Raw genomic sequence first — 18,390 nt, forward strand, 5'->3', positions numbered from 1 at the left:
TTTCAGTTTTTTAAGGAACCTCCATAGTGTTTTCCATAGTGGCTGCACCAATTTACATTTCCACCAACAGTGTGGAAGGGTTCCCTTTTCTCCACACTCTCTCCATACAAGTGCTAGATTCTTATGTGATAATTAATTTTTAGTCTTTTTAAAAATTTATGTTATAGTCCTTACCAGATGTACCTCTGGTTTAGTCACTTTCAGAATAAGCTACCAAAAGTTTATAATTTGGCAATATACTAATAGCTAATATTTATTGAGAGCTTATGTGCCAGTTACTACGCTAATAAAAATTAACATTTAATATATGTGCCAGAGTATACATGGTGTTGTTTAATCACCACATCAACACTATGAAGGTTGTTACTCTTATAACTCCCATTTTACACATGAGGAAAATAAGACATAAAATTAGGTAACTTGCCTGAGTTTACATAGCTAGAAAGCAACAGAGTTTGACTCTAGATTCTACCATAATGCTGATTATACCCAGACCCCTTAAAGCATTTATTAACTACCTTAAGGTTCATATTAATATTAATCATATTCCTTTCTTTAATCATCCTTTCTAGCTAATTCTTAGATAATCTAGGTATCACTTTTATTATTAAAAACTAACTTTAAGGTCAGAATTGTTTGTGCCAGATTACTTTAGGGTTTGCTAATCCCTCTTATTCTTTATGAAATGCTTCTCCATCGTGTCTCAGGCTAAAAACTCAGGCATTGCAAATTTTAATTTAGGATCTCCCACTCATTATATTGTACCATGTCTCTAATCAGGTCACACCTTCCTTTTTCTCATTTTATTCATTTGTTTAATAAGTATTTATTGAGTACTTCCTATTTTCCAGGCAGTATTATACAGCAATAGAGAAAACATAGAAAAGTTCTATCCTTGTGGAGCTTACATTCCAGGGAGAGAAAGAAAGACATCCATCAATCATTGAATGGATGGATGGATGAATGGGTAAAGTATATATTTGGTGCAGTAAGTACTATAAAGAAAAGCAAAGCAAGGAAGGGAGCATAGAAAATATTAAGAAGCTGGAGCTGATGTTTTACCTAGGGCAGTCAGGCTAGGTCTGACTCAGAAGATGACATTTGGCCTTAAGGAAATGAAGGATGAGCCATCCAACATCTGGGAGGGAGAGCATTCCAGGAAGAGGAAGGAAGAAAATACAAAGACCCTGAGGCAGGAGCATGCTTGGGATACCCAAGGAGCATGTATGTGGCTCTTGTGTTAGACTAGAGTAAGCAAAGGGGAGAGTAATAGGAGATAAGCAACAGAAGGAATAGGATACCAGAGCTTACAGGCTTGTAGCCCTTGGTAAGGGCTTCGGCTTTTTCTATGCGTGAGATAGAAAGCCACTCAAGGCTTTTGAGTGGAGAAGTGACAGGGTCATCTTGGAAAAGTAGGTTGACATGTGCATCAAAGGTGAATGTGATAGAAATAAATGGTATTGAGTACATACATAAATTGTTAATGTGATTTTATTCCATTTTTCTCTCCATCTTGAAGGTGGTGATACTCATACTCTATGGATTTTTGCTAGTAAGCCCATATTTTGAATAGTGTGTTTAGAATGGATAAAAAGGACTTGATCAAAGGAAAAGTCATACATGCAAAAATACTAGAGTGGCCCAGAAACTCACCTACAAAGAACACTTAAAGGAGTTGGGACATTGATCCCAGAGAAAGTAACTCTCAGGGGAAACACACTGTATTCAAACACTTAAAGTGCTGTCAGACAGAATAGTAAGCAAATTTCAGTCCCGCCATTTAGTAATTTGGGGATATTAGGCAATTTATTTAAGGTGAGATCATGAAGGACTATGGTCAGAGTTTCAGTGTCTCCATCTTGTAAATCAGGATTATTAGTTACCTAAACAGTAATTGTAAGGGCAAAATGGAAGTATGTAAAGAGTAGTACTGTACCTGCTAAATAATAAGCATATCATAAATGATAACTATTTTTATTGTATGGTGTTGCCTTGTTGGTAGTACCCTTATAATTTAAGAAACATGTATAAGTACATGCTTCCAATATATGTATAATTATTTATAAATTATATACACGTACTGTTGTGAGTATATATTTTATTAAAGCTTAATTTCTTATTTTTTAGTTAAAAATGAAATAGAAATTCTCATATTTTCCCCTCATACCTTAATGGATCATCTTACAGACTCTTTGATGTGCCAACTGCACTCTGGAAACCATTCCCTTAGAGTACAGAAAACTCTACCTACAGGGAAAATTCACAAGAGAGACAGCTTTTGGCACAGCAGCAAAATTTTAAAATAGCTATTCTGGTGTTTACTGTTTTAGTTATTGGTGTTATCATTCACCCAGTCACCAATGGCTAGAAAGTGGGAGCCTATCCTTTATTCTTCCCTTCCCTTATCCCAGCTATTAAATCATTTACAAGTCCTCTTAATTGTTTCTTCATAATTTATTTCTTAGCTCTCTTCCCTTCCATCCTCACTTTGGGCCCTCATGGTCTCTCTCTTTAATTACTCTAATGTCCGTCTAACTTTTCCCAAACTCATCTCCCAGTGAAAGTGTTTCCTCAGTAAACTTTCAGGTTATGAAAACTGAATATTTTTGCCTGTTGTGCACAAGGCCTTCATAAGCTGTCCCTTCTAACTCACTAGCTTTATATCTTGCCACTTCCCCATTTTTTTCCCTGTCCTTAGCCATACTGAGCTACTTAAAGGTCTTTAAATATACGCTCTCTCACCCTTCCATTCTTTGCGTCGACTGCTGCCTTTGCTTTAGAATACGGTCTTCTCCTTCCTGTCCTAGCTGCTTCTCAGCTTTCAAAATTCATTTCAGGCACAATCTCTTTTTAACTCCTCTAGTCTAGCTTACCTGCTTCCAGAGTACCCAGTGCTCACTTGTATTACAGTAGACTGTGATCATCACTTAGTGAAATTAAAGAAAAATAATTTACCACAGTGTGGCACAGTACTTTTTGATTAGTATAGTCTAGATTTCAGTTTCTGATTCTGTTGCTTACTAGCCAAGAGACCTTGATCGAAATACTTAACCTTTCTAAGTGTTTTCTTTTTGTTTAATAATGCTACCTATCTCATAGTATTGTTTTGCATATTATATGAAATAATGCATGTAAAATATTTAACACATTGTCTGATACTTACAGCAAATGTTAACACTTAGTAAATATTACCTGTCATTATTATTAATTACGCTGATAGTTGTTTGACAGTGAAATGGGCTGCCTTATGACAGAATCTCGGCATCACTGTAGGTGTTTATTCAGTGACTAGATGTATATATTTCCTGGGACAATAAAAGGGATTCACAAGATAGGGAACTGTGTTTGCCATCATCCTATCCCACATATATGAAATTTTCCTCCCCTATCAGAATCTTTTCAAAGACAGTACATACCACCTTTAAGACATCATAAGCAAAAGTAGCCTGTTCTTCTTCGGTACTTTCATAATATATAGCATGATATTTGTCACATACTGCTTTTTATGGTAAGTGTTTATAGTCATAAAATGGGAAGCTTAGATAACCACCTAGCATAGTGTGTGACACTAAGCACTTAGTAATTGGTAGATCTCTCCTTTCCTTCATCTGTTACTAGAACTTCATTCCATAGGCATTGAAAAGATACTGATAGTTTTGAGCCCACGGGTGATTTGATCACAGCAGTGATTTACCAAGATTAATAGGACAGTAAGTTGCAAGATGGATTGCAGGGGGAATGCCTAAGGACAAAGACAAAAGTTAATTATCTGGTCCAGTATTTATACCTCATTGAACACTTTCCAGTTCACATTTGGGAAGGAATGTGGTATAGTGGAAAGAAAATAGGTTTTGTAGGTAGGTGTTCTGATGTGTGAATAAGACCATCACATTCTAGCAGTTCATGATTTTTCCAGGAGGAACAGAGAATTGCTAGTTGAGATTTGTGTTTTGTCTCCACCCCACCTCCCCACCCCACAGTGCTATTCTACAAATTGTTGTGCATGGAGGATCAAAAGACACAAATGAGGGAATGTTATTCTTTTAAATATATAGGAATTAATAAATCTAGGGACTCACTGAATACTTCTGTATCCTAAGTGTTTTCTTATGCATTATTTCATTCTTTAAAAAATATTTATTTATTTGGTTGCACTGGGTCTTAGTTGCGGCAGGCAGACTCCTTAGTTGTGGCATGCAAACTCTTAGTTGCGGCATGCCTGTGGGATCTAGTTCCCTGACCAGGGATTGAACCCTAGTTCCCTGACCAGGGATTGAACCCGAGCCCCCTGCGTTGAGAGTGTGGAGTCTTAACCACTGCGCCACCAGGCAAGTCCCTGCATTATTTCATTTTATTTTTCACAATAACTCTGGTAAATGATGTTATTCCTTTTAACAGATTAGAAGAATGAAACTCAGAGATTAAATCATTCGTTACTCATAAGAGGCAAAAAAAAAAAAAAAGGAGGGATGGAGTGGGTTTCAAAAACCCAAGTCTACTGATTATAAGTTTAATGTTTTAACATTTCACTGTACCACTGCTGCATTGAGAGAGTTGAACACATGTGCTCATTTCTGTCACATGTTAACCTCAAGGGTGGGCAAGCCAAATGTAGTATCCACAATTATCAGCATATATCCATTTGAGTCTCAGTGTTTGTTTATACACAAACACACACACACACACACACACACACACACACTCCCACCCAACCTTTAGAAAAAGAGAAAAAGGCAAATCACTCACTGTCTGTTTCAACTCCAGTATTAGCCATAGTGAAGGGAGGTATTGGTGATCTGCTTGCTCATAACTCCTAAATGATTAGATACTGGTTTTACACTTACCCTAAGCTTCTTATCTAAATTATCACCAGGAAGTAAACCTTTATCCCCAAGCTTCTCGGACTTTGATATACCTACAGAACATCTAGGGATCTTGTTAAAATGAAGGTTCTAGTTCAGTAGATTGGGATGGGGCCTAGAATTTGTTTCTAACTGCTCAGGTGATGCTGATGTTGGTCTTGCATCTTTGACTTACAGGTGTAGAATTTTTGTTTTTGTCCCAAATATATAATTATTTATAAAAAGCCGCAATTGTAGTATATACAGTATTTGTGTTCTTTGCTTTTTTATACTTAGCTTTTATCCCTATTTTCTGCATAATTTTCATACTTATGATTTTTTAATTTCTATATAAACTGTAGAGTTAATATAACACTATTAGGAATTTACATCTATTCTCAGTTACTTTGCCATTCTAGATAGTGTGGAATTGAATTCCTCTCGGCACGTACCTTTTTGCTGTTTAATTATTTCCCTAAGATAAATTCCCAGTAGTAGTTACTAGGTCAAGGAATAAGAATATCTTTGTTGTTTAAAGGGTACAGAGTTTCAGTTTTGCAAGATGGAAAATGGATAGTGGTGATGATTGCACAGCAATGTGAATATACTTAATATCACTGAACTGTACACTTAAATTGTGGTTAAGTTGGCAAATTTTATGTTATGTGTATTTTATCATAATTTAAAGTGTTATAAATAAAAAGAAAGTTATCCTCCCTCCAAAAAAATATATATATTATATATGTATGTGTGTATATATATAATTTTTTTGGAGGGAGAATATATATATATATGTGTGTGTGTGTATATATATATATGTATATATATAAAGTATACTTTATATTTTGTTGCATAATAAACCATTTGGTCTTTTAGAAAGAATGATCAAGTTGTGGTGCCACCTACACGTTTACCTCACTTGTACTAGTATTGAGTGTCTCAATGGTTTATTAAAATTTTTGCTAAATGGTCTAAAATGATTCTTCAAGGTTGCCTTAATTTGCATTTTTATTTCTATCACAGTTGAAATGTGAACATTTGTTTTTGTGGGTCTATTTACTATTTGTGTTTCCCTCGTATATGAAATGTACATTTATGTCATTGGCCCTTATTCCTATTAGGACATTGATCATTTTTTTTAGACTTACTAGAGTCATTTCTATAGTAGAATATTTTAAGTAAATATTTTTTCCTATCTTTGTTGTCTTTTTAATTCAGATTTAAGTGAGTAACTTTATGCTTATACATCCTACAGGTGAACTATGGAAAAGTATGTAATGACAGTAGAAAAGGATTGAAATTCACTGTCTCCTGTGGCTGCAGTTCAGAATTTGTTTTTGTACCATATGGTAGCACCATTGCTGTTTATACAGTTTACTCAGGAGAACAGATAACTATGCTTAAGGGACATTATAAAAGTGTTGACTGCTGTGTATTTCAGTCTGATTTCCAGGTAAGAATGATATTTAGGGGAATTTAGAATGTTTGGGTAGCTGGCTTGCCAGAGTAGTTGTATATAAAAGAGTAAATTGCAATTTCATTCTAAGGAATTATACTTTTTATCCACATCTGAGCTAGAGTTTATTAAATAGAGGATAGATTTTTTTTAGGTGGCATAGGATGTCTCTGAATCAATATAATACTGTGCAACTTGACTGGGATACATTCTTTCTTTTGTATATGGGCTCCATTTATTTGACAGTTGAAAATCTCTGGCAAATTAAAATAATTTCTTGCAAACGAGCTCTTGGGAAAAAATGGAACATATGTGTCTCATCTCAAAGTATAGTTTGTGTATCTTGATTTACGTATGTGTATGTCTGAAATTTTGTTTATTTTTTTCTTATTTACTGCCAAGGGCTAATAAGTTTACTTAGTGTTGATGCAACTTACATCATTTCTTAAATACCTATGGTTTTTGTTTGTTTAACATCCTAACCTTTCTCTTTCATCTCACCAATGGAGCAGATTGTTTTTTCCATAGAACATTTGCATAGATTACCTCATATGCTCCTTTAAATGAGTCTCTAATGTAGCAAGATTGTTGGTATTTTCCCTGCATCGTAGATAACGAAAATGAAGCTCGTGAAAATTAAATACTGAAAGAATGAATATTATGGGTTATTAGAGCTAAGAGGGACTTTATCACCTTATTCATTCATTCATTAATACTCATGACTTAATTTGTGTCTGACGCTGTGAAGTAAGATATACAGGGCTGGTTTTTCAGCCAGAACACATCAGTATGGCAGTATCCATTATTAAAATACTCAAATTCATATCCTGCTGTTTGTTACATAGCTATTGTACTAAGCCCCCTAAGTGACCTCCAGCTTCACTCCCTTCCCTGGGGCCTCCTAGACCCAGTAACTAAGAGGGACCTTCAGACCCTGCTCCCTCTCTATGTTCAGTATCTCTTCTGATTGGCCAGTGTCCTGGTGTACCAGTTATTAAATATTTTTAGTGTTACTCCTGGGAAAAGGCTACTAAGGCAACCAGAGGGGTGATGTGACTTGCCTCAAATCAGCAAGTAGATTGACAGAGCATGATTATCTATTCAAAGAAATTCTTAGAATACAGTACCTCTTTTCTTATCCAGAGTCACTTAGAGACACAGCCAAGATTTTAACACAGGTATTCTGACTACCAGTTGTTGCTTTCCACCAAATCAGAGCTTCCTAGAATGTATTGAAAGTATGTCATGATAATTGATTCCCTTCAGTCCCTGAAATAGCTGGGACAAGCCTAGGATAGCCAGAGAGCTGGGGCCAGTTGCCTCCTGACAAATACCATTTCTTTCATTCATTCATTCATTCATTCATTCATTCATTCATTTAGCTGCATTGGGTCTTCGTTGCTGTGCGCAGACTTTCTCTAGTTGTGGCAAGCAGGGGCTGCTCTTTGTTGCAGTGCACAGGTTTCTCATTGCGCTGGCTTGTCTTGTTGCAAAGCATGGGCTCTAGGTGCACGGGCTTCAGTAATTGTGGTGCATGGGCTCAGTAGTTGTGGTGTCCGGGCTTAGTTGCTCCGCAGCATGTGGGATCTTCCCGGACCAGGGCTCGAACCTGTGTCCCTTGCATTGGCAGGCGGATTCTTAACCACTACACCACCAGGGAAGTCCGACAAATACCATTTCTATATGTGCTGTGCCCTAAGAAAGATTTGAATCACTGCATTACATCAGAAAGCTTCCAACTCTTATCCCATTCCATTTATTATGGTTTCTGACAAGGAAAATAATTATAAATCTAAATTATAAAAGTAAAGGAGAGGGCTTCCCTGGTGGCGCAGTCCGCCTGCCGATGCAGGGGACACGGCTTCGTGCCCCGGTCCGGGAAGATCCCACATGCCGTGGAGCGGCTGGGCCTGTGAGCCATGGCCTCTGAGCCTGCGCGTCCGGAGCCTGTGCTCCGCACCGGGAGAGGCCACAACAGTGAGAGGCCCACACACCGCAAAAAAAAAAAAAAAAAAAGTAAAGGAGAGTAGTATTTTTGCATCCATTCAGCATCAGAACCCTTTTAACCAATTACATGTTACACACAACCCACTATCTGAAAATAAAATTGATATTTATAGTAATTCTATCATAAATGTAAAATTTTGAATATACCCAACATCAAAATAAATAATGATAATAACTGATTATTTCCCTTTGACTAAAATAGGGATCCATGAGTCCATTCTGCTATTAGTAAGTAATAAATTGAAAGTCTGATGAGGAATGGGATATTTACATAATCTCAAGGTAGCACCCTACAAAATATTAATTACAAAGGTAAAATGAGTAATTTTACCTTGAAGAAGACTGGCATAGGTCAGCTTAATCAAATTATCAAAGTGTGTGATTTTCCTGGCAAAGATATATCACCTGAATTTAATCATGAGGAAACATAAGACAAGGTTATCTGACCTTAGTGTATCTTGGGTGTATATCTTCTCAGGAAACTAAATTGCTCTAGGGCACTGAGCATATGAAAATATCTTTGCATCATCCATAGTTAGTGTAACCATACATTCTAGATTTAACAGTGCAGTCTGTAGAATTTTGTTCCATTTAGGAAATCTGATAATGTGTAACTAAATGTAATTTACTTAATTCTCTTTACATCTATATTTCCTATAAATCACTTTATAATCTTATTTTCCCTTTACTCAGAACCTTTACATATTTTTTTAGAAAAATACTAATTGTACCATGCCTCAAATAGCTTTTGAGATGAGTAACAGTAAAACTAAATAATTTCATACCAGAACAGGAAAAAAAAGTTATAGTGTTAGAAATATTTGTGTAGAAACATTTAGTCAGTCAGAGGTTTATAACCACTTAACATTTTGCTGTTTTTTCTTTTTAGCCCTTCCTCTTTGCTTAGTAGCTTTTAAAAAAATTGACCTAGTATTTTACATCCTGTTTTTTTCTTTTCACACTATGACTATTTGGTTTACATCCTGCTCCTTTCTCTTGACAATATGGATATTTTCCACTGTCATTAAATATTCTTCAAAAATAAATTTAGTGATTATGTAATATCACATCATATTAATGCAGCATAAGTTTATAAATCATTACCCTGGACAATAATTTTTGGAAAATTATTGTTATTTTTGTTATTATAAATATAATATTGATGATAATATCCTTGAATTTCATGTGTGTCTTTGGCATGATTTCTTAGAAATGCATACAGAAACTTCTGACACATGTTGAGATTTCATTCTCTGAAAAGATTATAGCAGTTTATACCCTCTGTATGGGAGCGTATCTGTTTCACTGCCCCATAGGAATATTTTCAGTACTAGCCAATATAACATATTTCTGAAGTTTTGTGGGGAGGCGAATGAACATTGTTCAGCATGTGCAGACAGCATATCCATAAAGACATTGACATTGACTGTGCATCAGCCCAAGCTTCTTATAGGATAAGCTTCTTGGGCTTCCCTGGTGGCGCAGTGGTTGAGAGTCCGCCTGCCGATGCAGGGGATGCGGGTTCGTGCCCCGGTCTGGGAGGATCCCACATGCCGCGGAGTGGCTGGGCCCGTGAGCCATGGCTGCTGAGCCTGCGCATCCGGAGCCTGTGCTCCGCAACGGGAGAGGCCACAACAGTGAGAGGCCCGCATACCGCAAAAAAAAAAAAAAAAAAAAAAAAAAAGCTTCTCAGCAAGCATGGCATATATGTCTTAATGCTCTTTAGTTGAGTTCTTTTTTTGAACTTTTGGCCTATTTTAGCTAGAAACTCATATGGTTTCTTCATTGAAGTCTTTATTAAAACTCAGTTATTGACAGAAAAGGACGAAATTTATTTCTTCCATTTTTTTCTCATTCTCTGACACTTGAAATAAATGGATACTATGATCGATTAAAAATTACAGTGATTGTTTTTGTGAATTTTAACGTGTTAGCAACATGTTAACATATTCTAATACTATTTTTAAATACAAAACAAGGCTTTACTACATCTTAAACAAACAAAAAAAACATCAGCCCAGTTTCTTTGGGGAGTAGAAATAGAATTAATCTTAATTAATCTAACCTAAGAAATAATCATTTAAAAATTGATGTCATTTATTTCAGATTGACACCAGCTTTAAAGTGACCTACAATTACATCTTTGCTTTGTGTTATAGGAACTTTATAGTGGTAGCAGAGACTGCAATATTCTTGCTTGGATACCATCCTTATATGAATCAGTTCCTGATGATGAGGAGGTAAATATTATTTACACAAATTGAACAGTGACTTCTAAATCATAAAAAAAGTTTTTATTAATTTACTTTATATGAGAGAAACTTTTAAAGCATTTCTTGCTATTTTGTGATTGTAAAAATAACTTGCGTCTATAATATATTTGGAAAATTCAAAAAAATATTAAGAGAAGAGCATAAATTTCTGAAGTTTATTAATTACTATTAACATTTTGATTTACTTCATTCTTGTTTTTTCCTGTGCATACTTTTTAGCATGGTTAATATTATGCTTGAACATACAACTTAGCATCCTGCTTAAGACTTTTTCCATGTTATTAATAAGTATTTGTAAATATTGTTTTTAATAATATAGCATTCTGTCATCTATTTACCATAATTTACTCAAATATTTTCCTATTGGAAGACATTTCTTTTGATCATTATAAACACATCAAGGTAAATATCTGTTCAAAAATTATTTACATTTCTGATTACTTCTTTGGTTAGATTCCTAGAAGTAGTGTTACCTCTTGAGTTATCATGTATGACATGTTTAAGGTTCTTTATTCACACTATCAAATTGTATCAGTTTACACTTCTACCAGCAGTCTGTTAGTGCCTATCTCAGAGCATAAACTGGTACAAATATGACAGCGTGAATGAAGAACCTGAAAAATGTGGCGGGAAAACAAAGATAAATAAGACATGATTTCTGGTCTTAGGTAGTAGCCTCTGAATTTTTTTACTTTTTTGTCAAGCTGTCTAAAGGTGAAATCTTCCAGATTTCATCATGTGTCTAATTTGATTTATTACGGCTTTGATTAGTTTTAGTGTACATCTGCTTTAAATACTGAATTTTTTTGTACAAAGCTTAATATGTTCAAATAATTTGGTTCAGCTATTGATTTTGCATTATTATTTAATTACTGTGTCCTGCTGTTTGGGAATTACTATATACATTAAATCTAACTCATAATACTCTAGGCCATGTTAGAAAGTTTAACAACCATTCACCAAATGAAAACTATAAAAAAAAACTAGAAATAAATCATCTTTGACTTATGTATGAAAAAAGGATATTATTTAGAAGAAAACTAAATTGCTTATTTTATAAAGAGAGTATGTGACTCTGATGGTTTATTTCCTCATTATATAGTTACAGTGATAGTTTGAACTCCCCATCTAGAAGAATTTTTGTATATGGGAAGTTAAGCTGAACAAGTAGAAATCAAACAGAGGTACACATAAGTTAGCTTTATAGTTAGGCTTTAGAGCTATGAAACCTTACCTTTTAAAATACACTGTATATATGCTTTAAGATAGGCACCATTCTCAAATTAATATAAAATGGTAAGTGCTAAGATTATTTCCACAAAATTTTAGTTTGAAAGATTTCTGTGAGTGTAGGTAGAACATGAATATGATCACGATGCAGATCCCAATAGAGAAGTCTGTCTACACTAGACCCTGTTCCTTACATGTATATTTACTATTTAACTCATATTTTAAAGTATTTTCATCTCACCTATCAAATGGATGACTGCTGCCGTTCCCCAGAGAGGCAACTTAACACAAAACAAAACATACACATGCACATACTCACACACTCACTTTGTCTGTAGTTTCAGGTAAACTAAATAATAGTAATACTGGTAACTGGGTTCGAATCCCAGTTCTGCCATTCATTAGTGATCTGAGACAAGTTTATGATATCTTCAAACATCAGAATCATCAAAGCAAAATTGTTCTTAGGTTTCCTTTCAAATCCACCCTTGAGATGAGATTTACTTCTCCATCAACCAAGATACAATCCCTTAGGGGTGTTTCTTCTGATATCCAAGATAGAGGAGGAACTTAGTTCTACCATAAGAAATTGAAGGGCATTGGGCAATAGGGGTAGGTTTTATGGTCTTTAAGCATAAATCCTGTTATTTAATTGGCAGGCTGTTTTGTTATATTCTGAGGAATCTGCCTTCCTTTTGCCCCCTCTTCCTAACATTTGGTCACAACCAAAGCAAGCCTATGTAACTCCTACTCACTTTTTCCTGCCTGAGATCTCTAGGGTGACTATATTACAGTTTAAATCTGACCTCTCATCAAGAATCTTACTTTATTTTGACAGTTACACAATATGTAGCTGTTTTATTTACCACTTGTGTAGATGTATAATCACTTGCTATATTGAGACAACCCTATATTCTACCTATAAAGATTTTCCACTAATTACCAGTAAGAAATGTAGAATTTATCAAGATGCATGTGTGGAAGATGGTCCAGTTTGGTTTTGTTCTTCCTTCCCGTTATATGGACCTGAACTAGATCCGCTTTAAACTCATGCTTCCCTGTCTCCATAACATTCACAACTATCTGTCAGTAGAACAGGCAGGCTGGATGGATATGTTCAAGCGTAGAAAGAATGTCCACTAGGAGGAGATGTTGTAGAGAAAACTGAAGTAATAGATGGTAGTTAACTTGATCAGTAGGTCTCAAACAGTATATGTGTACCACATCATATATAATATTTTTACTGCAGCTTTCAATTACAAGCAAGATGTTTTATTTGTGTTTTTTAACAATAAAATGTACTCATAATAATACTGTAATATATTTATATTGTTATCCTTTACTGCTATAAACAGTAAAATTTATATGCAACTGCCTTTCCAATTTTCACTTATTTTTGTTTGCTTACCATAGCAACAATAATTTACATTAAAATATAATTTTGCTTCTCTGTTGATTTTTCAAATGAAATTTAAATGTTTAATAGGTTACATATTGGGCTTCCATAGTGAAATTAGAAAGCATGGCCTTTGTGTGGTTCATCTACCCAGGGACATTTTGGTAGATATCTAAGGCAGAGTTAAAGGCTTTTAGAGCTAGAGTAGGGAAGAATAATCACCTAACCCCTAAGGACAATACATCTTTAAATAAACTGTCACTAAATAACCTAACTTGGTAGTTAAATTATAAACCCAGAAAGGTAGGAAATTCAGTAAACACTTGGATGAAAAAATAAAGGAACAGTCTTCAGTATGCTACTCTTGCAAATCAGTGGACTGCTACTAGAAATAAATGAATAGTTTGCTGAGGTTTGGTAATAGTTTTGGATCTGGATACCAGGCATAATGGAATTTTATTTGTGCAACTAAGTGACAATAGCCAATATTAGGTTTACTAATGGTGACAATACCACCATTAGATTAAGTAATGGACTCAGATCTAAGCTTTAACAACTATAAAGAATACCTAAATTAACATATTGTTTTCTGACTGTCCTGGCTGATACTTGGGGAATTTACTGCAAACACCCACTTTTTCTACTGTTATCATTGTTTGAATTTTAAGAGTCTAAATCATCATGTTCATCAAAAGGAAATGAACATTCTCAGACATACAATAGGGGCTACCCTTAACATAAAATATTGCTATATGTTGTAAAAGGTAATATATCTAAGATAATTTAAGAATAATCTAAGAACTAATATATTATTGGATTCGGAGTCTGAACAAACTGGCAGCAAACGTAAAAGCTGCAGAGTAGGAAGCACACGTGGCCCATAATGCCCAGATACTCAAAAAAAAGAGATCATGTTAAAGTCCTTTAATCATTTGCCAAAGAATAAGAAGGTTAGCCATTCAAAAATTTTCCCCAAACAAGTGAATTGATTTGAAATACCACAGGTAATTAAAATTCCTCTGTTGCTGATTACATTTATTAGGTACAGCTTTAAAGTTGTAAGAGTACTGTGATGTTTTGTTATTTTAAATAAATACCGTCTAATGCATGTTCTCTTTCACAGAAATCTCCCAGGGAAACCTATATGCTAATGACAAAATGTTACCGTTTCCAATACATTTTGCCTGTCTTTTTCAACTGCTTCCCTAGCTACATACATACATACATACATACATAAATAAACCTTGCCACTTAATACCAAAAATGATATTACTCTGTTTGATGAACTCCTTATTCCCCACATGTGGATATTTGCTTATTTATAAAAATCAGGTCCATCCAAGCAGTAAAAAGTTGCTCATGTTAATATTTTGGGCTCTCAAGTCAGACTATAGACCTGAGTCCAGCCTTAGCCACATGGATATTAATGTGCCCTCTTCTCCAGGTAACTCCAAAGAGGCGTAAAAATGCCTTAAGTAATAGCAGCAGCATCGTGTGTGTGTCTCGGTGTCTGTGTGTCTGTGCATGTCTGTGTGTGTGTATGAGGTAACTACTTTGAAGGAAACATAATTTAGATAAAGTCTGATATGTCTATTTAAAATGAAGTTACATTATTTTGTACTGTATGCGGGGTGTTTCTTTTGTTAACTTTTGCTTTGAAATTAACAATTATATAGTTTCTTCAAAAATAATCTAGTTCCTTTTTATCTGATATATTTCATAACTATATTGTGAGCCTAAAATTATGAGGTAGAATAATTGAGTCTTTCTTTTTTGCCCCTCTTTTTAGACTTCAGCCCAATCACAATTAAATCCCGCATTTGAAGACGCCTGGAGCAGCAGTGATGAGGAAGGGTGACTGTCATTCTTAGTACCTTTTTGTCTCTATTGATGAAACTTTTAAAACAGGACTGTTTTATTTTTTTAATTGTCCCGTGACAGCTAAATTAGCCCTGAATTTGGGTGGTTTTTTTCCTTTTGTTTTAAAATGAAGTTAATAGTTGCATGAAGTCCTGCAACAGAGTTCCATATAGTTTATTTAATCAGAACATGTCTCCTTGATCCCAGTTGCTATTGTCTGCCACAGCCTGTATAGCTATAGTAGAAGGAGACAGGTCATGGTAGCCCCTTTGTGGGAACTTGAGCAGATTGTGTGAACAATAAGATGCAGTCTTAGAGGATGAGCACGTAGAGGTTATCAGCACTGACTTTCTCCTGCTGGTTGTACCATCACCTTGCTCATTTTCACTTTCAAGAATGATTTTACTGAAAAAAAAAAAAAAAAAAAAAAAAGAATGATTTTACTGAGGATTATATCAAAAAGTATAGTTGAAAAGTTATCATCAAAATTTGTTTATTATTATTTATGTATTCCATTTTTGCAATGATTTCATTTACTTAACCGTTGTCTAGCTTTATGTTAAATATTCTTGAACTCATTGCCTTCCACAATCTAAGAAGCGCATCACAGGAGGTATTTAACTTAAGGAAGATACCATGTTTCCTTTATTTTAATGCATCAGATGGCAGCTTGAACTACTCTTCTATGAATCTGTTTAAGATGTGACCAAGTCCTACTTCATTCATCAAAGCAGAAAATATCCTGGCAGGGAATCTGGCTTAAACATGAAATGTAATAAAATTTCTATTTTATTTTCTGCTCTTCTTGTGTCATAACCCACAAGTGATTATCATGAACCTAATCTTATATTCCCTTTCTGATTCTATCAATAGGAGACTAGTTAAAGAGGTTTTTGTGAGCTTGAATACCAAGTATACAGTTGTTGAGTTTTTAAGTGTGTGTTAGGCCTCATATCAGACCTTTCTGGCCAAACGTTTTCCATACGTTTACTTTATAGTTGATCTTAAGCCCTGACCATTTTACTCTCACTTTTTCTCATTTGGTGAGGATTCTTACAATCTTTGAGAATGCTATTGAAATTGGAATTTTTTTTAATTTTAAGAAAAAAGGAGTCTTTCTCCAAACTGCAAATACATATAGGTAACTGGTACATTTCAAAAAGGTCCATCTGCTGGGGATGTGGAATGACTACCCTCCTAGTGCCATGGGATGAGTCTAATCCACTGACCGGGCAGGGCTGACAACCAGTGAGGCCTTATCAGTACCTCTTGTCTGCGACGTTACATATTCCTGTAGGCATCCATAAACCATTTTCCTTTTCCCCTCTGAGCTCTTCTGAGTCAAATCTCAGCCTGTTCCTCAAAGTAGTCGGAGATGGCTCCACCTGAGCACTCACCTATGTGCTGTGGGCCATTTGTGGGTTTGGTGTGAGGGCCATCTCAGGAGATCATGGCTCCCCACAAGCATTGTTCAGGTCACAAGCTTCTCTGCTGTGTCTGCTTCCTGCTGTCGCAAGCAATCCGTTCCCCACACTAGTAGGGTATAAGAGGGTCCCATCCCTGGAGACCGTGGCTCAGTGTTTAATGAAGAAGGAGAGGAGGGGAAAGGAGCACCTGGTTCCAGCATGCCCCCCGCCAAGACCTGAAGAGTTGATCCAATTAATTTTAAACATACAAAACCCTGGTCCATGCATATGGGTCCTCATAAGAGCTGCTGCTTATCAACATGCAAAGAGTCTCATGCTCAAAACAAAAAATGTAAAAGAAGTAGTTCATGCCACCGTTGCTTTCCTAGATGTAGACCCTAGCCCCTCTAAGGTTGATTAGGACACCCTAGAGAAGGGGGGCGCTGCTTACAGAGAGGCCACTAGCGACCAATAGGAGCTTATCAGGTAAACACCCAACAGAAAAAACAAAAGGAAAAGTTTTAGTCATCTAGAGGTACAAGCCATTCTGTAAGTTTAAAAAAAAAGGTGGCAGTGTGAAGGGACTGATGATTCCATGGACAGGGGCAATCCCGGGGGTAAGTTGCCCAGAAGCACCTGGCCCCTTCAGCCTCCCTTTTTTCCTCTTATCAGCCAGAAAAAGAAAGTAAAGACTGCACCTTCAGGGTGCAAAAGCCTGAAACAGGAAGAGAGCAGAAAAACTGACTGCTACTTTTGGTGGATACAAGCTCAAGGGGAGAAAAAACAGGAACTTTAAATCTTAGGTACTTAGCAAACACCAGTCTAGCAAACATAATGCTAATTGTAGATTACTTAATGATTTAAAAGCAAAAACAAAATAAAAGGTAATTGAATAATATATACATAAATATAATATTAAAGCAAAATTTTATAATTTGATGTAATTGAAAATCCAAAACTTATATACTAAATGAATATACTAAAGAATTTATATAGCAATAAGATTAAAATGGCACCTTATGATGGATTACTACAATGTTAATGATGTGGTCCCATCCATTGGGGCCCCCATACTCAATATCCAATGTTATTTCTTTTAAATTTTATTGAAGTATAATTGATTTACAATGTTGTGTTAATTTCTGCTGTACAGCAAAGTGACTCAGTTATATATATTCTTTTTCATATTCTTTTTCATTGTGGTTTATCACAGTATATTGAATATAGTTCCCTGTGCTATACAGTAGGACCTATATTTCATCCATCCTATATATAATAGTTTGCATCTGCTAATCCCAAATTCCCAATACTTCCCTCCCCCACCCCCCTCCCCCTGGGCAACCACAAGTCTGTTCTCTATGTCTGTGAGTCTGTTTCTATTTTGTAGATATGTTCATTTGTGTTGTATTTTAGATTTCATATATGAGTGATATCATATGGTATTTGCCTATCTCTTTCTGACTTACTTTGCTTAGTATGATAACCTCTAGGTCCATCCATGTTGCTGCAAATGACATTATTTCATTCTTTTTAATTGTGTGTATATATATATGTGTCTGTGTGTATACATACATATATATATATATATATATATATATATTTATTTATCCCACATCTTCTTTATCCATTCATCTGTAGATGGACATTTAGGTAAATAGTGCTGCTATGAGCATAGGGGTGCATGTATCTTTTCGAATTATAGTTTTGTCTGGGTATATGCCCAGGAGTGGAATTGCTGGTTGATATGGCAACACTATTTTTAGTGTTTTGAGGAACCTCCATACTGTTTTCCATAGTGACTAAACCAGTTTACATTCCCACCAACAGTGTGAGACCCTTTTCTCCACACCCTCTCCAGCATTTATTATTTGTAGACTTTTTAATGATGGTCATTCTGACCAGTGTGAGGTGGTACCTCATT

The 18,390-nt window shown here is 35.4% G+C and overlaps 1 protein-coding gene across 1 annotated transcript in view; it reads left to right on the forward strand.

Moving 5' to 3' along the window:
* The window catches only part of ERCC8 (ERCC excision repair 8, CSA ubiquitin ligase complex subunit), a 61,393-nt gene extending 43,840 nt beyond the window's left edge, over positions 1–17,553 (forward strand). Inside the window, exons 10-12 of the mRNA XM_082622337.1 lie at positions 6,097–6,294; positions 10,464–10,544; positions 14,993–17,553. Coding sequence (XP_082478463.1) covers positions 6,097–6,294; positions 10,464–10,544; positions 14,993–15,061 — 348 coding nt within the window. The 3' untranslated portion in view covers positions 15,062–17,553. The remainder of the gene's footprint in view (positions 1–6,096; positions 6,295–10,463; positions 10,545–14,992) is intronic.
* The last annotated feature ends 837 nt before the right edge of the window (positions 17,554–18,390 follow it).

The sequence above is a fragment of the Mesoplodon mirus genome (genome assembly GCF_964341445.2).
Source record: "Mesoplodon mirus genome assembly, chromosome: 5".
In the NCBI taxonomy this organism is placed as follows: domain Eukaryota; kingdom Metazoa; phylum Chordata; class Mammalia; order Artiodactyla; family Ziphiidae; genus Mesoplodon; species Mesoplodon mirus.